The sequence below is a fragment of the Arvicola amphibius genome, chromosome 12 (assembly GCF_903992535.2).
Source record: "Arvicola amphibius chromosome 12, mArvAmp1.2, whole genome shotgun sequence".
Taxonomy (NCBI): Eukaryota; Metazoa; Chordata; class Mammalia; order Rodentia; family Cricetidae; genus Arvicola; species Arvicola amphibius.
In genome coordinates, this window is record NC_052058.2 from 61,242,953 (window position 1) to 61,267,211 (window position 24,259).

Consider the following 24,259-nt stretch of genomic DNA (forward strand, 5'->3'; position numbering starts at 1 on the left):
TGAAAGTGCTATTTTTAATAATTTATTTTTATTGTATGTGCTTTGGTACTTTGCCTGCATGTCTGTATGTGTGAGGATGTCAGGTTTTGAAATTAGAGACAGTTATTACCTGCCATGTGGGTCCTGGGAATTGAACCTGAAGCCCCTGGAAGAGTAATGAGGACTCTTAACTGCCAATCCATCTCTCCAATCCCCAGAAGTACTTATTAAATGAGTGGCTCCGACTCATGTTAGAGAAATTAAAGGGATAGTTTGGCCTGAACCTCTCTTATTGGTTCCTTCCTTTCAGTTTTCTCCTGTCACTTCACAGAGGCCTTTGTTCCTGACTTAGTTTTGTAACTTTCTAGATTGTCTTTCAGATGCTGCCTTTTCTTTTTCTTTATTCTTCTAGTTTAACATGCCAGCCGACAGAAGGCACGCTCAGAGAAAGCACTGGAGGACCTAGAATTGTTAAACATGAAGGCCTGTTTTCTTTAAGGGCAGGAAAGAATGCCTTTTCACCTAGAAGGCTGGACTGGAGGTTGTCTAACAACCTGGTGATCTTTTTGCTATGCTATGGAGCCAGCCTGTACCTGAATCCCCCAAAATTCGTAGCACTGTGTAGGCTATCAGGCTGAACTTTGTCTCTCGGTGAATAGAACCTTTCCTTAGGGAAAAAAAGTCCCATGTACTCTATCCCCCAGAAATAGAATTTATCCTACTCATTACAAATCCTTCTTTCCTAGGCCGTTACCCTGGGCACTATTTATCAGTCACTAGCACTTGTTCTTATTGTAAAGGTCACAGGTGCTTTGCTATAGAGGTATACCTTGCAAGGAAGTTATGCTGTAGCCACTCTTAAAGCATTGTTGTGATAACTGTCATGCAAAGTTTCTTTTTTTTTTTTTTTTACTGCACTTAAATGTGTAAGAGAAATAAACAGCAAGGTCAAACTGGAGGTTTGGACCCAGCCTGCCAAAGTGGTGCCAACCCGAGCATCATTCTTCACATGGGTCATTTCACTGCTGGCTGTGACGCTTGGAGAGACCCCAACACACACCCTTTCCAGGTTAACATCATTTCTAAATATGTTGTGTATGTGTCTATGTGCACATGCATATGTGACTGTGTGAGTATATGTACATATATACAAAGAGGCCAGAGAGGGAGTTGGACCCTTGGAGCTGAAGTTACAGGCATTTTCAGGACACCAGACTTATTATGTATATACTAGAGTCAGAACTCTGGTCCTCATGTTTGACAAACCATATCTCCAGCCTCTAAATTAACAGTCTCAAAAAACTTGATTTCATTCTTTTATTTCTTTACTTGTATTAACATTTTTTTCCAGTCTGGGAATCAAAAGACTCTAAGGTCTCTTGCATGCTAGTGTTCCTCCTCAGCCCTACTATTGCGTTTTAAAACCTCAATGACTTCCTAAAAAAATATTTATTTATTTCTTCTCAGTAACTTTTTTTTTACTGCTGTTACCCAAGTATCTAACAAGAAGCAACTTATTGCCAGAAGATTTACTTAGGCTCACAGTTAGAGGAACAGTCCATCAAGACAGAGAAGGCCAGCAGCAGGAGTGTGAGATCCCTGGTCACATTATATCCACACTCCACAGCCCAGGAGAGAGGGGGGGAGGAGGGGAGAGAGAGAGAGAGAGGGGGGGGGGGGAGAGAGAGAGAGATTATTACTGTTGTTCAGTGCCCTCTTCCTTTCCATGTCTCTTATTCGATCTGGGATCTCAGTCCAGTTCATTATGCAGCCCACATTCAGCATTAGTATTCTTTCTTCAATTGGGGGTCATCACAACATGCATTAGGGAGATTGAGAACCACTGCTCTAGATCATAAAAATGGATAAAGTTTGAGGACTATTATTTTTTCTTAAAAATGTTTATTTTATTATTTATGTGTGCTTTTTGCCTCTGTGTGGGTGTGTATGTGGGTTCCTGTGGAATCTTATTGGATCGCCTGAAACTGGAGTTACAGGTTACTGTGAGTCACCCAAAATAGGTACTGGGAACTACTCTTATTCTTTGCGACAGCAATAGGCTCTCCTAACCACTGAGATAGCTCTCCAGTTCCATGCACTAATTTGTTGTTGTTGTTGTTGCATATTTTCTACATAACTTGAGGTAATACATATGATTTAATATCAAGTACATGGTAAGGTTAAGCCACAGAAGCCTGGGAAGAAAAATAAGTGGCACAATTATAGCATTTAGATTTTATTTGTTTAAGATTTATTTATTGTTTGCAGGTATGTGTCTTTGTGAGTTTATGTTCACCTTTGTACAGTTCTCAGGGAGGCTAGAAGAGGGTGTCAGGACCCCAAGAACTAGAGTTACTAATGGCTGTAAGCCAACATATGGGTGCTGAGAATTAATTCTTGAGTCCTCTGCAAGAGTAGTAAACCCTCAGGGACTGGAGAGATGGCTCAGAGGTTAATAGCACTGGTTGCTCTTCCAGAGGTCCCAAGTTCAATTCCCAGCAACCACATGGTGACTAGCAACCACCTATAATGAGATCCGGTTTCCTTTTTGGTGTACAGGCAGAACACTGTATATATAATAAATAAATCTTTAAAAAGAAAAAGAGTAGTAAGCCCTCTTAACCACTGACCCATATCTCTAGTCCCAGCCTAAAGACTTGAAATAAACAAAACAGAATCAAATATACAATGATATTGAAATGATAGGTAGCAGTGTAGGGCCAGAACTTTAGACCTTGACTGTGCAAATTGAAATGAACCCCAGCCTGCTAGCTGTGTAACCTTGGGTGAAGCACTCAGTCACTCTGTGCCTGTTTTGTCATGTGTACAGTCAAGGTAATAATAAAGCTTACCTCATTAATGGCAGGCTCGAATGAATTAATCATACAAGGCATATAGCAGTTCATGCCTGACACATAGAAGTACTAGCTATGCTTGTTGGTCCTGGAGGAATGTGGTGGAACCACTGCTATCAAGGAAGACAGATGCCAGTTTCTGTCTATATTTGCAGTTTTCCTACATGTTTGTTTTGCAGTTTCCTACTCCAAGCAAGTAATCTTTATGTCTTGACTTCTTTATAAATGGTGCTTATACTTTCCTTGTAGAACCAAGTACACTGGGCCCTAAATTAAAGAATTATCTGTAAGCTCTTTAAAAGCAGACACCACCTTTGTCTTTCTCAGCACAGACAGCCTGATTGTATAAGCCTGGCTTGCACAATAGCTTTTAGTAACTGTTGTGGGAATGTGAGGTAGACAGTAGCAGGCACTCTGTGGTTCCTAAAACTCCCCTCCTTGCCAGAGTGGTGCTTGTGTATTTCAGACCTCTATGGCCTTGGGCTAGCAATTCCTCTATTTTCTTTGATCCAGACTGACATGCAGCCCCTCAGACAGCTGAATATGTGACCTGTGCAGCTATATGGGTGTCCATACGTGGTTTCCTGCTCTATCTTGAATCCTTAGTTTTTGAACAAGGGACCTAGATCTTCATCCTACATTATGTTGGTAACTATGTAGTTCCTCCCATCTGTGTTCATTGTCCCTATACCTGGACATTTTTTTCTGCCCAGTTGTCACTGACTGACTTAGTCTGAGTTCACCTTCATTTCCATTCCCCAGAGAAGGAGTCAAAAGTAGAATCATACACTACTCCTCCTCCTTTACTCCTTCTTCAGAGCACTGAGCTAACTTTATAAATAAATATAATATATGTTTTATTGTATGATTATTGGGAAGACTAGGCCTACAGTATAATTGAAAGGAAGTAAATGCTGATGCAATGAGTGAGTGGATACATGATTAGAGGTTATATGCATTGTTTCTGCTATTTCTTTGTTTTTTAAAACAGTGTCCAGTTGCCCTGACACTTATTCTGGAGTCTATGCTGGCCTAGAACTCTCAGGGATCTGCCCACCCCAGCCTCAGGTTCTGGGATTACTGTTGTGTAACTCCTTAACTAGCATGGATAATTTTTAATAGTGCTATTGGGATAAATTTTTCTTTCCATGTTAAAAAGCTCATATGTTTGTGTGTGTGTGTGTGTGTGTGTGTGTGTGTGTTTATAGTTTTGTTTTTGAAAGACAAAGACAGAAAATTGATAGACGTTCAATGCCAGCATGATCCATATAGCAAGTTTCAGGCCAGCCAAGATCATATAGACTCTGTCTCAATCAATCAATCAATCAATCAATCAATCAATCAATCAATAACAAAAACAATGGCTTCAGTAGCAGCAAAAACAACAACAACAACCACAAAAACCCATCCCAAACCTTAAAAAGTTGTTGTATAAAAACAGCAGTACTGGGCTGGAGAGATGGCTCAGAGGTTAAGAGCACTGGCTGCTCTTCCAGAGGTCCTGAGTTCAACTCCCAGCAACCACATGGTGGCTCACAACCATCTGTACTGAGATCTGGCACCCTCCTCTGGTGTGCGAGCATACATCGAGGCAGAATGTTGTATACATAATAAATAAATAAATTTAAAAAAAAAAAACAGCAGTACTGTCTTGGTGCAGTTTACCACTACTGCTGGTAGTAACTTTGCGAGGTCTACGTTCTTCAAAGTAGATGGAACTGGTAAAGATTACTTATTTTTCTTTCCAGCTGTTTATCTTTGTCAGCCAGGTATAGTAAAATTATATATATATATATATATATATATATATATATATATATATATATAGTCTTATACATTATCCTCAGTTAAATTTCTCATAGCATAAATGTCTGTAGCCTTCAGCCTAAATGTAGATATTTTGAACAAGAGATGGATCTCTTTTTGATCCAATTGCCAATAATGACTGACATAGATGTACTTATGAAACTCAGGTTTCTTAGCATCTTTTATTTATTTACAAAGTTAAATACTATGCTGTTACAGTGTTTGTACTGTTGGATTCAAATATAGAACAGTATTCCTTTGACTTTCTTTGTTTCTCTGTTCTCATGCTCCATTTTCAAATACACTTGATTATCTCACTTGTGATGCTCAGCCATACTGGATTCCTCTATCCGAGTTTTGGGGATGTATCTGATCAATCTAATTCCTACAATCAAGCCAGCACCATCCCACATATATTCAAAATTAATGCAATATAAAATATCTTGTAATCTTAATTTCTAGGACTTGTTAGTCATTCTGTTACTCTCCAAACAATAAACTGAAATTTGTAAGTGATAAATTTCTAACCCAAAAGTCTTTTAGAGATGGGATTTTACTTCAAAGCTTATAGTAGATTTTAAGTTCTTCTAAAAAAAAGTTAAATAAATAAAAACATTCAATGTGATATACCAATTTAAGCTATTCCTGCTTCTTAATTTTTGCAAAGTGAAAAAGAATTAGAATTTTAATAATTTAGCTACAGATTGAGGATAGCAATATAGTCATGGAATTTTTATTGCTTAATTTAAAAACAGGCTAAATGTTTTCTTCCTCCTTTGTAAGTGCAAAGAATCCAAAAAAGATTTAAAAAACAATAAAAATTCCACAGCAACTATTGTCTCCTGGGAGTAAAGAAAAGAGCCCAGAATTATTTGTATAAATCAGCACAGGATGCAGTAGGAACAGAAAGAAATGAGTATAGGAACTAATGCACAAAGAAAAGCATTCTCAAGGAACATGCCGGCTTCAAAAGCTGTTCCATCTCAGAGCTGATGGATCCCAGTACCTTAAGGTGATTTGCTTCAAGCTATAAATCTCCTGAGTCATTTATATTCCCAATGCTTTTATTTTTCTTCGGAAAGTCGTGAAAGGAAGAAAATATATTGTTTCAGCTTGCCTCTTCTTAAGACTTTATGGAATTTTAAACAAGTTTCTCCCAGAATTAAATTCCTGGCTTACCCACTCCAGAACTTTGTGACCTTCTTTTTCCTAGTTTGCTTAGAAAAATCTGGGTGAAGGTGTTAATATGTTTTTATGCCATATATTGACAAAGATCTGAGCTTTGTTACCTTCTGGCCAGGAGTTAAAATAATTGTATGTCCATCCTTGAGTGGCTCAGTTAGTTGTACATAGACACACACACACACACACACACACATTAAATGTTTTTAAAAATAGCAAAATATCTGGTGGGGCTAGAGCGGAAAGTGTTTATCTCTAAACCCTTTGACTAAATATCTTTGTCAGTAAAAAAAATTAATTTTACTCCATACTCATACATATTCATTTTATAATAAATTATTTTATAATAAATTATGTAAAATAAGCACTAATATAGATATGTGTTGTAATGAACATGGGGCCCCTTTGTTCTGTCCTGCCTGGCTAGCTTATACCCAAGATAACCACACAGAAATTGTATTAATTAAATTACTGCCCAGCCCATTATATCTAGCCTCTTCTTGGCCAACTCTAACATCTTGATCTAACCCATTTCTGCTAATCTGTATCGCCACTTGACTGTGGCTTACCAGCCTAAGTCTAACCAGCTTCCGTCTCAGGCAGGAGAACCATGGTGTCTGCCTGTCTCTGCTTTCTTCCTCCCAGAATTCTGTTCTGTCTACCCCGCCTATCTAAGATCCACCCTATTAACTAGGCCAAGGCAGTTTCTTTAAATGAAAGCAACACAAATACAAAAGGGCCTCCTACACCAGAAATGTTTAAACATGGTTTAGAAAATGCACAAGACAAAATGTCATGATCACCTTCTTCATCTTTTTTTTTTCTTTTGCAAAATATGACATGAAGAAAATACAGATTCAGTAGATCAGCATACCCTTGCCAAGTATTTTTCCTAAGTGTATTGGGAAACAGTTGAATATCTTAGGAAGCATAATGACTTATTTTCTTCTGAAACAAATTACAGTGAAATACAGGATACCAAGACTAGTTTAGAAGTTATGCTGTAGTTCTGATAGAAGGAACAAGGAGTTGAACCAGGCAGGGTCTTGTCAGTGAGGCTCAAAGGGGGAAGCAAGCATAAACTATCACATATTTGAGTACTACTGAGGGAAGAAGTCAAGGATCACTCTGGGCAACTGACATGAGCTTTCAGATGGAAGATGAGCAATGGAAGAAAAGCATGCTGAGAATAGGGGTAGGGAGTGAGTACAGGTCTCAAATTTCTCAAATGGGAGCCACCCAAATGATGGTATAGACTTTCAGCTTTTGGATATATGGTTGAGTGCAGTGGAAATTCTAGACTAATGTCTTGATTGGGACTACTATTGCTGTGATGAAACACTATGATCAAAGCAACTTGAAGAGGAAAGTTTTTCTTTGCCTTACACTTCTATATAACTGTTCATCATTGAAGGAAGTCAAGAACGGGAAAGGGCAGGAACCTAGAGGCAGGAGCTGATACAAAGGCCATGAAAGGCTTCTGCTCACTGGTTTTCCCATCATGACTTGTTCAACATTATAGAACCCAGGAGTACCAGCCCAAGGATGGCACCACCAACAATGGACTGGGCCCTCCCCCATTAATCACTAATGAGAAAAATACCCTGTACTTTTATAGAGGCATTTTATCAATTTAAGTTCCCTCATTTCAGATGACTCTAGCTTGTGTCAAGTTGACATAAAACTAGCCAGCACAACCATAAACTCTAAATCTGGACATTTTCAACATATAAATAATATAAAAATTCCTTTACTTTCAGACATTATTTATTGATAAGAAAGTTTTATAATAGAAGTGCCAAGAAGTTCCACAAAAACAGTTTGCTAAATCTAAATGACAGGAAAAAAAGAATAGGAATGGACAGGTAAGCAGATCTTATAAAATGTACATTTCCTAAAGCTGCTGTAGCCTCAGGACTAGACAACTTATATTTAAACAGGTCAAAGAAAGTTGAAATCATTATTTCAGGAGCTTTCATAGATGATGAGTATGCTGCATTCTAGAAAAAGCAATGGACACCCCAAAATGGTTCACATACAATTAATCATTAATGAATCCAGGAGCTTGTCACAGGTATATATCATTAAGCATGAATAATTAGGAAAACAGACGTGTCGAAAGAGATAGAAGCAAGTTCAGTGCCATAGGTTGTTACTGTGAATGGAAGAGGGGGACACTTAGCAAGTTGATTGCTGTTGCCTTGTGAGTTAGAGTTATAGTAAGAAATGAGTGCATTCCTTTTCTCCACCCTCTTACATGATTGTAATCCTTAAGTTTTAGAGTCTAACAGTCTTTTATAGGCTCTGATGTTTTGTTGATTTTTTTCTTAATTGTATGGATAAAATATCATTGACTAGTACCCCCTTTCTCTTACTGTTAAATGCTCACAGTCAAAGTAGTTTGTGTTACTATCTAGTATGAAGGGCCAGAGTGAAACCCCAAGGACAAGATCTCTTCCTGGACATCTCTCGGCTCCTTCCATTTCCTCTCCAGTCCTTTAATTTACCAGCTACTGCAAAATGACTGTGGAAACCACTGACCCACTTGATATCCAGGTGAATAAATTCTTCAGAAGAGACTGAGATCCTATCTTAGAAACCCTCTTGGGTCACTTACAATTTCCAAAGACTGTGACTATGTGACTGTGTCCAGGGATTAATATACAAAATGGAATGGTTCTATTCATCCTAAGAAATGATTTGGTATGTACAAAGCAACAGATAATGGTTAGTGGCTTTACTCTTTAATATGAATTTCTTTTAGCGCTTGGGCTTATGACCTCTAAGAACATTTGATTTGAAGAATATTAACCTGGGGCTGTGGCTCATATGTCTCTGTACTTACTCACAAGGGAGTGGAACTCTTTAAAAGGATTAGAAGAATTAGAAAGTGTAGCTTTGTTAGAGGAAGTTTATCACTAGGAGTGGGCTTTGCAGTTTCAAAAGCTCAGGCCAGTCCCTATGAGTCACCCTCTATTTCTGCCTGGGTTAGGATGCAGCTCTCATGGTGTGCCACCATGCTCCTGCTATGATCCTACCATGTTCTCCACCATGATGATAATAAGCTCATCCTCTGAAACTGTAAGCAAGCCACTAATTAAATGTTTTTTTTTTTCATATGTGTTGCCTTGGTCATGGTCTCTCTTTACAGTAATAGGATGGTGACTAAGACAGGCTCATATTAACTTTTAAATTTAACTTATTAAGCAGGGATTTATCTCACCATCTTTTATATACATGTTGCTTTTAAGTACAGGAGAAATGGCATCTTCTTATTGAAGAAAAAAGAGTTCCAAAGCAAGCACAGTGAAACTCCTCCTCACTGGGTACTCTTCCCTTGCTGCCTCTCAAACCACAAATTCCATCTTGCTCTGCCTTGTACCTTTTGATCATCTGTTGACATGTTGTAATTAGATGTATGTGGCCTTCTGTCTAGTCCTTCAACCTCCTAAGTAGCCCTGTCTTATGTTAGAGGAAAGTTAGAGAGCGCAGGCTGTTGAGAACTACTGTGTGCCCACTTCTAGCTGTTCCAGCTGCATAACCCCATGCTGCCTCTCTTCATTTTTCTCACATGTAAATTCTGAATGACTTGCCTCAGAGTCCTTAAGAGGATTAAGTGCTGGCATTTCTAAGTTATCACTCTAAAGCTGTTAGGAAAATTTTTGACCTGAAATAATTCCATACATTTTAATGCCACTTACTACTAATCAAAAACAAAAGAGCAGGCAGCTAGCATGGTAGTTCAGCATTTAAAGGCACTTGCCACCAAGTCTAATGACTTTTGATGACTAAGACACACACGATGGAAGGAAGGAAAGACCCAGTTCCTGCAAGTTTTCCTTTGACCTCATATGTGCACCTTCCCACCCTCCTCCATTTCTCTCTCAAAATAAATAAAAATAATAGAAATAATTTTCAAAGGCAGAAGAAAAAAAAGCAGGATGTGGCAGCATTCCTGTGTAATTTCAGCACCCTGGAGTATCAGGGATCAAAACCATTCTTGATCACATAATGAGTTTGAATACAACCTGAGTTACATGGTGAGTCTCTCTCTCTCTCTCTCTCTCTCTCTCTCTCTCTCTCTCTCTCTCTCTCTCTCTCTCTCTCACACACACACACACACACACACACACACACACACCCCCAACACCAACAGAAAGAAGCAGACACCAGAATATACCAATACTGTATTGAAAACCTTGTAGGCATCCTTTATTTATTGGCAGATCCCATGTTGGTCATAGACCCCTCAAACCTGTCAGCCTCTGTTTGAAAATAACCTGATTGTTAGAGCGATTAGTAAGTGAGATTAGTGGAGTCAGGGGTGACAGAGTAGGGCGGAATATGCACAAACCTCCTCCTACAGCTCGGGCATGTAGCACAGTTAGTTCCAGCCTCCTATTGTCTAATTCTCACATCTTGATTAACCCATTTCTAATAATCTGTGTAGCACCACGAAGTGGTGTCTTACTGGGAAAGATTCAACATGTCTGATCTGGTGGCTGGCTTCATGGTGACTGTCCCAAAGAGGAGAGGCAGGGCAATTGCCTGAGGCATCTGCCTCCCTTCCCTTTTTCCCAGCATTCTGTTCTGTCTACTCCACCCACCTATGTTCTAACCCATCAGGCCAAGCAGTTTCTTTATTAATTAACCAATGATATCATCAGATAGATAGAAGACACACCTACATCACTTGGTGAGTAAAGGTGTTTGCCACCAAGCCTGACAACTTGAGCTTGATACCTGGGACCCACACATGGTGGAAGGAGAGAACCAGCTCCCACATTTTATCCTCTGACAACATGTATATTTTGGCACACATGTGCATGCACACACACACAATAAATCAACGGTAATATAATTTATAAGAGCCATAGTGCATATGAAATTCAAGGATTACTAAGTATTCAAAATAGACAATAAAGCAAAATAAAGCAATAATTGATATTGGATTAGTAAGAAAAAGACTATTACAACAAGTTCATTTGAAATTAATGTAGAACAATTTAAGACTGTCAAACTATTTAACTACACATAAAAATGAGAAATATTCTTTTTTTGTACCCCAGTATTTATACCCACATCTACGCATGTGTCTATAGAGAGTACAGGTTGACCTCGGATGCCTCATCTGTTGCTCTCCACTTATTTTTTGAGATAGTGTCTCTCACTGAACCTGGAGCTCACTGATTGGCTGGACTGGCTATCTTGGCAGGTCCCTGGGACCCTCCTATCTCCACCTCCCAGTTCTGGGATGCTGGCTTATTTTCTTAAGTAAGTGTTGGTCATACAGGCTCAAGTGCCATGCTTATGCAACAAGCCCTTTATCCACTGAATCTTTTGTCCAGCCCCAAGAAATACATTCTTTAAATGACAAGAGAGAGATTGTAGGGAATGAAGAAAGTTGAGTGGGCATATTAAACATTCCTAATCTGAAATGCTCCAAAATCTGAAGCATTTTGAGTACTGTCTACTAGAAGTAGAAAATCCCATACCTGTTTTCATACAGCAGGTCTTATTTAAAATGCAAGCATGGGGTTTATGCAGAGGGAGTTTCGTGTGTAAGAGCACTCACTGTGAAAACACTAGGACCTGAATTAGGATCTTTTAATTTTGTTGTTTTGTTTTGTTTTTTTTCAGGACAGGGTTTGATATGGCATTCCCCTCTGTATACTATGACTATGTTTTATTACCATTGGTTATTAAAGAAGCTGTTTCGACCAATGGCTTAGTAGAGTAAAGCCAGGCAGGAAATCCGAAGAAAGATATGTAGAGAGAGTAGACAGAATCAAGGAGATGCTATGGAGCTGCGGAAGGAGAAAGACGCCAGCCAGAACCTTACCTGTAGGCCACATCTTCATGACGATAAACAGATTAATAGAAATGGGTTAATTTAAGATTTAAGAGTTAGCTAAAAATATGCATAAGCTATTGGTCAGACAGTGTTGTAATTAATATAGCTTCTGTGTTATTATTTGGGTCTGGGTGGCCAGGAAATGAAAAAGCAGTCTCTGCCTACAAGGCTTTCTCTGTGTAACAATCATGGCTGTCCTGGAACTCACTGTGTGGTGTGGGAGGTCTTTTTGTCTATGTGTTGCTTGTATTGGTTAATGAATAAAGAAACTGCTTTGGCCTATAGCAAGGCAGAACTTAGCTAGGCAGGGAAAACTAAACTGAAAGCTGGAAGAAAGAAGCAGAGTGAGGAGAAGCCATGTAGCCCCACCTGAGACAGATGCCCGAATGTTACCAGATAAACCACGGTCTCGTGACAATACACAGATTAATGGAAATGGGTTAATTTAAGATATGAGTTAGCCAGAAATACGCTTAAGCTATTGGCCAAACAGTATTGCAAATAATATGGTTTCTGTGTGATTATTTCGGGACTGAGCAGATGGGAACAAAACAAGCAGCCTCCTAAAACAACTGTGTAGACCAGGTTAGCTTTGAACTAATAGAGATCTGCCTGCCTCTGCCTCCTAAATGCTGGGATTAAAGGTGTGTGCTATCAATGCCCCCTGGGTTAGGATTTTAGCACCCGCTTAAAACCTGGTCATGGTTGTGTACCACCACTAATCCTAACACCATGGGGAATGGGAGAGGAGGATGCCCCGGTCTTCTGTTCACCAGCCTAACTCCAGGTTCAATAAAAGACCCTTTCTCAAAGGAATAAGGCTGAAGTGAAAGAACAAGACACCTGATAACCTCCACTGGCCTTCATGTACGCACAAGTGTGCACACTTTCATGCACACACACATGCTCACAAAACACTACACATGCAATAAAATGTTTAAATCACCTTCTAGTTATTATATCAGGTCTATAAATGAGTTTAGTTGTTACATTTGCGTCCCGTCTCCAATGTAAAGGTACTTCATTATATATTTTCAAATATTCCAGATTACAAAATCCAAAGCATTTCTCAGCCTATGCATTTCCTTTAAGAACACTCAAACTGCTTTTTGTTGTTGTTGTTGTTGTTCTCTTTCTCTCCAGTATCTCTACTAGGTGAAGGTAATTGGTATGAAGAAAAAGCAAGACAAATGGGTAATAACTGCCTCTCCTTTCCTGTTATGAGAGGTCACCATTCTGTCACCCCCTCTGCCTTCACTTATTAGACTCTTTTCTTTATTATTTCTTGATAACAGTGGAATATGACTTATTCTCATCAGTACGTGGCAGATGAAAGCATTATGCCAGCAGTAGAGTTAATAAAGTTTCGTCAGTGATTTTGAATTGATACCTACTAGGTTTTATTACTTGAGAAATAAATGAAAAGGCCCATTTGACGTAGTGCGGTGTCCTTCAAAATACTGGTCATCATTATCAGTTTAGAGGGATGAAAGGTCATCTAAAAGTACAATGCAATGAAGCCATAATGAAAATACCTGTGAGTAGTGCTTAGTTCCTTAGCAACGCCTGGATGCAACTTCAGAAATACCACAGCCAGTGAGATAGTGATAAGAGAGAATAATCCCAAAGGGACCACATGAGTTTGGACTTCATATGGAGCCACATGTCCTTTACTTATCACTTACTGTATCTAGTTTTGTGTCCTGGTTTTTGTAACATAAGACATAACCATTTATAGTTTATTTTATAATGGTATTCTTACAGTCACATGAAGAGGAAGGGGTGGTTTTCACTTTTCAATTTTTAAGTTAGCACGGACAGTAATAGATTAAATTCTGGCATTTTCATATATATAAATATGTATATGTCATTCTTGCTTTTAGCAAATGTATAAAGACTTTTTGACTGACTTCTGTTTGCAACCATTTAGCAGCACAACTAATAGCGATTACTATTTGTAATATATTGTTTTAATTCCCTTTTAGTACCATAGTAAATCCCTGTAAGTTAAGTGATTGTAAGGACATGCGTAGTACTGTATAGATTTGTAGGTTGGAAGAAGACATGGATCTCACGAACAAAAATGGAAGTGTCGTCAGGACCATGATCCTTTGTGGAGATCAATTTCCTTGCTTTTCCTAGCATGAAAAGTCTGTTCACGTTCCTTTACTGAGGGAATTCTGTTTTCCACAGCAACAGCAACAACAGTGGATTGGCCCTCTGGCAGTAGTCACACTGCATCCATTCAGCACGTAAAAGGAGTGCTAGATAATTCTTAACACATTCTTCAAGTGCATACCATCATTAAATTGATTTTTCTTAAGGAACAAGCATCTATACTTGAGATAATAAATTCTTTCAATTTTAATAATTTTAGTTGACCTTGTTCATTTAATGAAAACTACCTACTGAACAGGTTTTCTTTAATTCCATTCTTCAGTAAGAAAACTTGAAATTTTTCATATTTCCTAAAATAACATATAATTTGTATTTGTGTCTGGACTGTAATGTCGGATTGTAAAGGTTCCATTTTCCTGATTACCTCATACATACCAAGAGTCTAATATCCACCCCACTGTCTCTCTCCCCCATCTTTTCCCCTTTTGCATTGCTACAATTAAATGTGGATGCTTGGTTTCGCCCAACAGCACAAGATAAATAAGCTTGGAAGGTTTCCTAGCAACACATTGCTCTGGGAACCTGTTCTGTTTTCCTGAAGAAGATAAGGCCAAGCACCATAGAATCTCAGCCAGATGGAAAGGATTCACTTACTGATGGTGTTTAGTGCGTTTAAAATAAGAATAATTATTTTATGTATATATTTTAAAAGTGTTAAATAAACCTTTTAATTTTTTTTCAAATTGAAATAAACCTCTTCACATAAACAGTAAGTTGAGTTTTACTGCTTACAGCCCGGAGATGCTCTCCTGTTTTCCCTTTGCTCAGGGCAGTCTCAGCACCAGGGACCGAGGCTTGATCTTGAGAGTCATTTCAGTTTCTGAATGAATGATTAACACATAGAAAACTCAAAGAAAAGGAGAACACCATCAAAACAAAGAAAAGATGTTTTGCTTGTTCAGATATTGTATCTTTCTCCTATTTAGCTAAGGATCTGTAAAGTCACTCAGTTGGCAGGTGGTATTTTCCTTTCTGTTCAATCTAGTTGGTCACAGTGTGCTTGGAAAAGTCTCTGGACTTGGAATAATCAAGAATTAGTGTTTCTCATGACAATATTTAATCAACAATGACTTGCAATTCAGTCACACTTTGGAGAATGTTCTCACTTCTTAATTGGCTGAAAGATATTTCCCCATTAACCAGGTGAAAATTCACATAATGGGGTTATTGAGTGGATTACTCTGTGTACCAGATTTGGACCCTGTTTTGTAAAAATTTCCAGTCATGGTCAGCAGCAGAACACTGCAGTTCATCACAGTGCTTTTGATGGTGAATCCCAGGGTAATCAGAACAAAAGAACAATCCTGGTCTCTGTATTGAACAAATTCTCTGGCCAGATTGCAGGGATTTGATGTTATCCTCACCCTAGAAAAGTCTGAAGTATCTTCATGCAAGTAATTCTGTATTCTTTGGCTCTTCTATTTTCTAAACATCATATAGTGAACTCAACAGGAAGCATCTTTGGAGGCTTAGGATAAATCATATCTTTTAATAAGTGTGTCATGTGTTAAGGGTATAGACACATCTTCCTTGCCTCCACTGATTCCTCGAGAAGGCATACATAACATGTTTATAGACTCTAAAACTACCTAAAATAAAACTTCCTTCATTTCAAGTTCTTTATTTTGGGATCTAGAATTAAGAGAATTTCGATGTTTGAAAGAATTATATAGGACTTTGGTGTAGGATGCAGAAACCACTAGGAAAAAAAGAAGTTATATAGTTTTTTAATACAACAATGAAAATGGACTTGATCAACCACATAGAACAGAATAGATTCTAATACATTTTTACTGCATATTTTTATTAAAAACTTCTACAAACCAGGAAGTATTTTAGATACATTATATGTTTCATTAGTTAAATCTCCTAGCAACCTTTACTTTACAAGGTAGAAGTTATTTGCAATTTTTAAGTGAAGAAACTGTACTGGGCAACTAAGTGTCTAGTTGTTGAAATATTACAATTTCTAAATAGTTGTCATTCAAATACTGGTTTCTTTACTGATAGTTCTGTGGTCTATATACTGTATTTATTTCTTAGAATTGTAATATTGAATTATCATAACCTTTAGAGAAAAATGAACAACTATCTTTTTATTTTGTTTTATAACAGGCTCTTACTCTGTAGCCTGCCTAGCCTGGAACGTGCTGTGTAGACCAAGCTGTCCTCAGAGTTCCACCTACCTCTGCCTCCTGAGCGTGCTGCCATGCCCATATTAACAGCTGTCTTTTGAAGATGGCATTATCTTAGGAAGAAATAGATGATTTTTTAAAATTTTTATTGTTTTATTCAGCATAATCATCTCACATCTTCAGGTTTCATTGTCAAACTTTACCACCTTTTTGTTTATGCTATTTTACACAATTTTTTTCTTTTATAAAGAAGAACTTTTCACTTTTCAATATGATAGAGTAAATTACACCTAACAGTAGCTAAAATTAATAATATTAAATATATTCACAAAATAGGTTGTGACATCAACAGTATAGTAAAACAAAGGCAACCTAGTTATTTTTGTAACGTTGGAACAGAACCACACACGTTTGTTTGTCTACTGCCCACGGAACCATTGGTCCCCGAAGATTTGAATGGTTATAACGTCAGTGATATGGCTTACAAAGCCTGCAATGTATTCTGTCTTCACCTTCACAGGAAAAGTCTACTAGAACCTGGTTTATACTCCATTTCTGAGCTAGAAATACTGTTTTAGAATACCAGACACACAAGACATTTTAAAAGTGGGTTTTTTTTAACAATATAAGGTCTTTATCTAATATGTTGTTCTTCAAACACTGCAGGTACCAACCAAAAAGCTGAAGAAATATGAAAAAGAGTATCAGGCAATGCGGGAGAATCAGCTGCAACAGGAAGACCCAATGGATAGATACAAGGTATGGAGACACTTGGCACTTCCCAGGGCAAAAAGACCTTATTTTCCCTAATTGAGCAGCTGTGGTGAGTTCAGTTCCCTCTGCTCCACTCTGAACTATTCAGACAGTGGCATGCTGACTATTCCCATTTTCCACTGACTTTTGAGTATTCCACCATAATATTTTTTTTCTCTCAGTTTGTATATTTTTAGGTAACTCCAGCTATTACATGTATACTGGGAATCTTCATGAGAAGCTGAAAGGGAAAAAGAAAGTGGCTTTCTTCTTTCAAAAATGAGGAAAATAAAACAGAAAATGCCAAAAAGTACTGTCTTAGCTGTGCATGATCACTTCCACAGAGACTCTTAGATGTGACCGTTCCAAGAATGATGGAAGGATACTGCAAACTTGTCCTTGTCTGTAGCAGATGTTAAAAATAAAAAACTCAGAAGGAAAAATAAAAACCACAAAGATGTATCAATCACAGCAATGTATTTGTTGCAATGTTTCATTTCCACAAATAAATCATAGGTGGCAATGACATTTGCATGCAGTTTTAGAATCAAAATTATTTCATTTGTATCTTCATTGGTTTGGGTATCTTTTTTCTCATTTTTTTTTATTAAAAATTTCCATCTCCTCCCCTCCTCCTCCCCCTTCCCCTCCTCCCTTCCACCCATACCTCCACTCCCTCCCTCTCCAAGCCAAAGAGCCATCAGGGTTCCCTTCACTATGTTAAGTCCAAGGTCCTCCCAGCTCCCCGTAAGTCCAGGAAGGTGAGCAACCAAAATGACAAGGCTCACAGTGAGCCCGTCCATGCTGTAGAGTTCATGCTCATCGCCGTTGTCCTTGGTTTCTCAGTCCTCCTCCACCGTCAGTCACATTCAGAGAGTCCGGTTTGGTCCCCTGTTCCATCAGTCCCATTCCAACTGGACTTGATGGTCTCCCGTTAGATCTGTCCCACCATCTCGATGGGTAAACGTACTCCTCACGGTCCTGACTTCCTTGCTCATGATCTCCCTCCTTTTGCTCCTCATCAGGACCTTGGGAGCTCAATTCGGTGCTTCTATGTGGAGCTCTGTCATTTTCTCCATCCAATGCCAGGTGAAGGTTCTATGGTGATATGCAAGATATTCATGAGTATGGCAATAGGATCTGGACATTTCTGGCACGGTTCCTATGTTACTGGTCAGCATTTTGAGTCAGTCATTGAACCTCTCCTTGTCTGTAAAATGCTTGGGCATATGTAATTTTGTGGTGAATTTCTTTGAGATTGAAGGCTGCTGTATGTTAAGTACTCAGAACATAAATGGTGTTTAATAAATGGTTATTGGTTTTTAAACTCCAATACCACAGGCATGACTAGAATAATATAACCTTGCTTGGACCTGCCTCTTCAGTCATTCACTGATTATCTTCATATTTTGTATAACTATTACTACTCTATAGTCTTATCATCAGCCAGTATATTATTTTCATTCCTCAAGAACTAGCTTGAGAAATGAAAATAATTCCACATATGGTTATGATAGATAACTATTACCAGATTATATGCTTATAGAGAAGGTTTGATGACTATCCACTATTATCTTCTCAGTAAATTTCAGTTTTAATGCCAGACCTATGATACAGAAAGGCATAAATGGACTCTTGATGAACTGTTAAAGATCAAATCATTCTAGTTTTCAGAATACTACCGCCATTATGAATAAAGTACTTTCAGATAAAAGAGAAGAAAATGATAGCCCAAACTTACATAATTACACAGGCAAAAACTGAGCACAGTTGCATGCACCTATGTAGCTCTCTGTGATGGGACAGAGAATCATTTAGGTCCAGGAGTTTGAAATTAGCAGCATAATGAGATCCCATCTAAAAACACAAAATAAAACCACAACAAATGCCTCACAGAGCCCAAAGAGACTGTAAAACAACTGAACTGTAACTATCTTACATCCTTTTTTGTGTCAGAGCTGGCATGTATAAATATATCACTTATAAACTGTAAGATTATTTGTACAGTTTTATTGATATTAAATCAAACTTTTAAAAATAGGTATTTTAGGTTCAAATATTGTGGGGTTTGATTTTTGTTTGTTTGTTTGTTTGGTTTTATTTTGACAGAGTCTTGTTCTATATTCCAGGCTGATCTTCATTTGGGCCTGTGCCATCACTCCCATCCCATTGTAGTATTTAATTGTACATGTCAGACACCCTCTATCACTATTTCTTTTTTTATGATTATAATGACTTTCTAGTATGTTATGTAATAAATGTTTCTATACCTTTTTAAAAAATGTATAGGTATCAGTCCCAACGATCTACTTAACAAAACTATAATCAAGTTATAATTACATTTCAAGCTAGTAATTGCCAGTGTAGCTCTAGCTATCAACAGATTTGATCTGTCAGGTACAGAAAAATCTGGTTTAAGACATAAATTAATATTAACTGGAGAGATGGATTCTTCAGGTAAAGGAACCTGTTTCCAAACCTGATGGCCTGAATTCAATTTCCTGACCCACAAGTGGAGGAGAAAACTGACTCCCAAAAGTTTTCCGCTGGCCATTACGCTCATACTGTAGCATATGTGTGCCTACACATATAACACACAAATAAGTAACAGCTGGGTGTGCTGGTACATGCCTTTGATCTCAGTGCTTCCATGACAGAGGCAAGTGGATCTCTGAACTAAAAACCAGTCTTGCCTACAGAGCAAGTTCCAGGACAGCCAGGGCTACACAGAGAAACCCTGTCTCCAAAAAACCAAAAAAAAAAAGAAAAAAAGAACAGAAAATGAAAAGTAAAGAAAAATAAGTAAATACATTTAAGGATGTAAATTATAATTATCTTAATATAACAAAATACTTTCAAAAATACATTTGGCATCTTCTGGTCTCTTTGGGGAACAGGCACTTTTCGTTTATTAGGGAAAATCTTGAAGACATTGAAAACTCACACCTGTTCAGGAGTGATTCCTTCTTTACCATTGGAACCCATACTACATAAATTGCCATGTCAACCTCCAGCTTGCCATATGGCAAGAGAGTTGCTAAGACTGTGGATATTTCAAAACAAAAACAAAACCCAGAAATGTCATACCATAACTGTTCCAGTTTAGTGCTATTATTTTTCTCATACTTGATGAGATTAAAAAAGGGCTTTTGCATAAAAGTGAGAGCTGACATTAATGATCCAGGAATGCATAGGTTACTCTCAATAGCCACATGTTTTGCTGTACCAATCTAAGCATGTGGCCTAGGGGTATACTTCAGGGCAAAGCACATTAGCATTTCCTTTCATGCCCTCCCATCTAGGCATGTTCTTTGTGCCTATTACAAAATCAGTTTATATTACTGGACTTGCTTATGTGCAACACTTCAGTCCCTACCATGAATAAAGAGAAAGAATGGTGTTAGTATAGTTTTAAAATTCTAAGCACGATAAAATGTTCAGCATTTAGGTAGTGGTGATGGCTGTACAGTTTCATGTAACTGAATGTATACCAAAGCATGGTTTTGTTAGACGTGGTGGTGTACAAGCTGCAATACCAGCACATAAAAGGCTGAAGCAGAGGGTCAAGAGTTTTAAGTAAGGGGCTGGAGAGATGGCTCAGAGGTTAAGAGCATTGCCTGCTCTTCCAAAGGTCCTGAGTTCGATTCCCAGCAACTACATGGTGGCTCACAACCATCTCTAATGGGGTATGGTGCCCTCTTCTGGCGTGCAGGCATACACACAGACAGAATATTGTATACATAATAAATAAATAAATAAATATTTTTAAAAAAAAGAGTTTGAAGTAAGCTTGGGCTACATAGTGAGACCAGGGCTCAATGATCCCTCTTCAAAAAGCACATGATTTTATGGTATGCAAATTAAATCTATACCCTAACCCAAGACAAATGTTCCAGAATACTTAGTTTTAGACCACCCTCTTTCTTTTCTATTTTTTCTTTATTTTTGGTGTGTGTGTGTGTGTGTGTGTGTGTGTGTGTGTGTGTGTACACATGCATATGCAGGCGCATGCATAAGTATGTGCAAATGGGCATGGAGGCTAAATGTCAGTGTCTGGTATCTTCCTCAGTTACTCTGTACCTCATTTTTTTGAGTTGGATTTGTCACATAGCCTGAAGATCACTAATTTGGCCACTCAATGGGCTCATACACAGCTATACTGTTTTGTTTACTGTTTGTTTGCTTGATTGATTTTAATGTAGGTGCTGAACACCTAAACTCAAGTCTTAATGCTCCCATGTCAAGCACTTTACCAACTGAGCCATTTCCCCAGCTACTGTATTTTCTGTGAGGCAGTGTCTAGGCTGGGCTTGAACTCAGTGTGTAGCTGAAGATTACTATGTCAAACTTGCCAGCCCCTTGTGTCTACTTCCTGAGTTTTGAGATTACAGGTAAAGCCACCATGCCCTTTTTATGTGATGCTGAGAACTGAACTTAGAACCCAGGACTTATTGCACAGTAGACAAGCATTCTACCAACTGAGTTACATCCCCAGTATACCCACCATTTCTTCTGTCACTTGTGTCAAAATATAGTACTTATTTAGAAGTCATACTTGTGCAAAGGAGATCTTTTGTCAAACTTGCGCTAATTTGTTGAACAATAGAAATGGTGCATTCCTTTTTAGTGTTGCTCATTAATTTCTAGGTAGAGTATGTGGTGTTTCTATCCATATATACACACACATAGAGTAATAAGCACAAACATACATACTGTCTAATATGGCATCAAATTTGTATTGAGACACAGGGAACCCTCAAACAACTGCTTACAGTGGTGTCTTTCTGTTTAACTCCATAAGACTTCAAAAGAGAAAGATTTTTCTGGAGGATAAAAATACAGTATTAATTCTGAACCTCTTTTTTCCCCCTCCTTCTTAACCTGGTCAAATATATATGATATTGTTTTATTTATCTATTCTGGCCTTTTAAGTTATAAATTTGATTGAATTCAAATGTGAGCTATAGATGTGGCTAATGATGTCCCCAGAAAATATATTTTTATGTATAGGTATATCTGTTTTAGAATATTTTAAAAATTAATAAACAAACCCACCAAAGCAGATAAGAATGTTAGAAATCAAAATTCTTTTTCCTACACATAGGACATAGTTGCTTTCATGGTGGGGAAAGAATTTCAGTAATATAGTCACTTGGTGAAGCTTCTGGAGAATTGCAGCTATCCTCTAATTTAAAGAAAGATACACTCTTTTTCTCATTTAATTAAGACCTGCTGATAGTAATGTGGGTCAGGTCTTTAAAAACACAAGTAATTATTTAAATTCAGTGAACTTCCCAAATCGTAAAAACTGCCTGTTCTGTAGGGGAAGGTCCTGGGAAGAATGTGTACTGTTTAAACTGTTGGGCTTAAGACATACACAGTATCATAAATATACAATTAAGAGTTTAAATATATAGTCATGTTCAGTATAGTTAAATGTATAATGTTTAACTACCTTCATGAGCTTAGTTAGGTGTAGTAAATTTTTTTAAAGTTAAAATGTAATTCAAGCAGCATAGATAATAGAGAAGGGCTTACCTAACATGTGAATGCCCCTGGATATGATCCCCAGCACAACCAAACCAACACAAAGCTGAATAAAATATAATCCAAATAGAGATGATTCTTCTCCTTTTTTTTAACTTTTTGATGATTCTATTGCTTGTTATTTCTTATTACTCAATGGTTTCTTACATATTTATCTTTGCAGTAACATCCATCGTTACTCTCAAAAACAGCACAGGTTTTTAGCTATTTTTTATATTCTTTTTTATTTATTCTTTATGTCTTTCCTATCATGTATTATAGGTTGTGGGTTTTGGGGGGATTTTTTGTTTGTTTTGCGAGACAGGGTTTATTTTTCTTTAAATTTTTTTATTTATATTATATGTATGAGTGCTTTGCATATACACCTGCATGCTAGAAGAGGGCATCAGATGCTATTATAGATCGTTTTGAGCCACCACCTGGTTGCTGGGAATTGAACTCAGGACCTTTGAAGGAGCAACTAATGCTCATAACCACTCTAGCCCCAGAAATGTTTCTTCTAATGAGTGCTGTAAATCATACTAAATTTTTCTATCCTACTTGCAAAAGAAAATGTGGTGGTTTTATTTTATTTTTATTTCTTTATTTTACATTCATATGTTGGGCCTTTCCTTACTTAATAAATGCCAAGAAAAGTAAATTTATCCTCAAAACTATTGTTCTACCAATGAAAGTAAGTATATGTGTTATTGCTTTCATGTCATAGAAGCTGTTATAGGCTTTTAGGAATACCTATCCTATAAAGTAAGGTGATTTGAATGAGCAACAATGGACATGAGGATGGCTTCTGTTTGCCTCTGTTAAAGAGAATTGTTTTATCATTGTGTTAAACTTCAGAGGGTTCCACATTGTTCTGAGTCTGGATAAGGTTGTTACATGTTGTTGCAGTTCTGAGGATTTAGCTAAGGAGGAACAGATGGCTTCTGATGGTGCTGCCCATGACTCAGTCAATCTTTACACGTGGAGCTCTAAAAATGCTAAGCTTAAGAGAATTTTGTAGTGAGCCTGTCATTGATCTCTAGCATCCTCCAGTGTTTCTCTTGTATTTTCAGAACCCTTTTATTCCTATTATTGTTGAGAAAACTATATGCCAATAGTATGTTTCTATATCATGTGTAACTGTTTACTTTTTCTTTGTTATGTTTAAGGACAGGGTCTCAAACTAACACAGATTGGCCTGGGAACTCACTATGTAGCCCAATTTATCTATGTGCTAGCATAGAAAGCTATAGTGGCTGTGGGCCAAATCTGGATGACTGGTGTATTGTTTGGTTCTGCACAGTGACCATCATTTCGTGGGAATGTGGTCTGAAGTGCCGAGATGTTTACTCTCCTTTGCTAACATATCACCCAAGTTTGCAGGGGTTCTTGTTTGTTTGGTTTAATACATAAAGAAATACAGTGCGTTTTACCACTTGTAGTTATTTCTGACAAAATTTTGTTTTTAGTTTAACAGTTTAAATGTTTAAATTTCCATGAGAATGATGAAATTGAATGTGATAAGAAAAGTAAGAAAGCATTAGGTAGTTCCAAAGCTCAGAGGTTTCTCTCAAATTTTCATTTATAGGTGAAATAGATATCTAAGCACTTCCTCTGTAGCCATTTATCTTTGTATATCAGAACAACTGTCTTTTGAAAATCTCCAAGAGCTAGAGAGGTGGCTCAGTGGTTAAGAGCATTGGTTGCCCTTCCAGAGGACCTGGGTTCAATTCCCAACACCTACATGGCAGCTTACAACTGCCTATAACTTCAGTTCCAGATGCTCTGACACTTACACACAGACATACATGCAGGCAAAACACCAATGCCATAAAAAATAAAAATTAAAAAAAAACACTTAAAAAAAGTTTCCAAAAGAAAAGTTTCAAGAGTTAATGGTTTATCTGCTAATAAAATTGTGCTGGGTCTATGAGAGAAACATTTTCTCCTGACCATTAAGTATTTTTAAACATGTTCCAAGAATTCATCAT

At 37.6% G+C, this 24,259-nt stretch overlaps 1 protein-coding gene across 6 annotated transcripts in view; it reads left to right on the top strand.

The window, feature by feature from the left end:
- Window positions 1-24,259, top strand: part of Rabgap1l (RAB GTPase activating protein 1 like) — a 639,610-nt gene that overhangs the window by 588,248 nt on the left and 27,103 nt on the right. For 4 of the 6 annotated variants that reach the window (XM_038349609.1, XM_038349603.1, XM_038349605.1 and 1 more), the window contains one exon: window positions 16,656-16,748. In XM_038349609.1, the coding sequence (XP_038205537.1) occupies window positions 16,656-16,748 (93 nt within the window). Of the gene's footprint in view, window positions 1-16,655; window positions 16,749-16,924; window positions 17,209-24,259 lie in introns of those variants that run through there. The other 2 variants (XM_038349604.1, XM_038349608.1) reach the window with 1 other exon arrangement.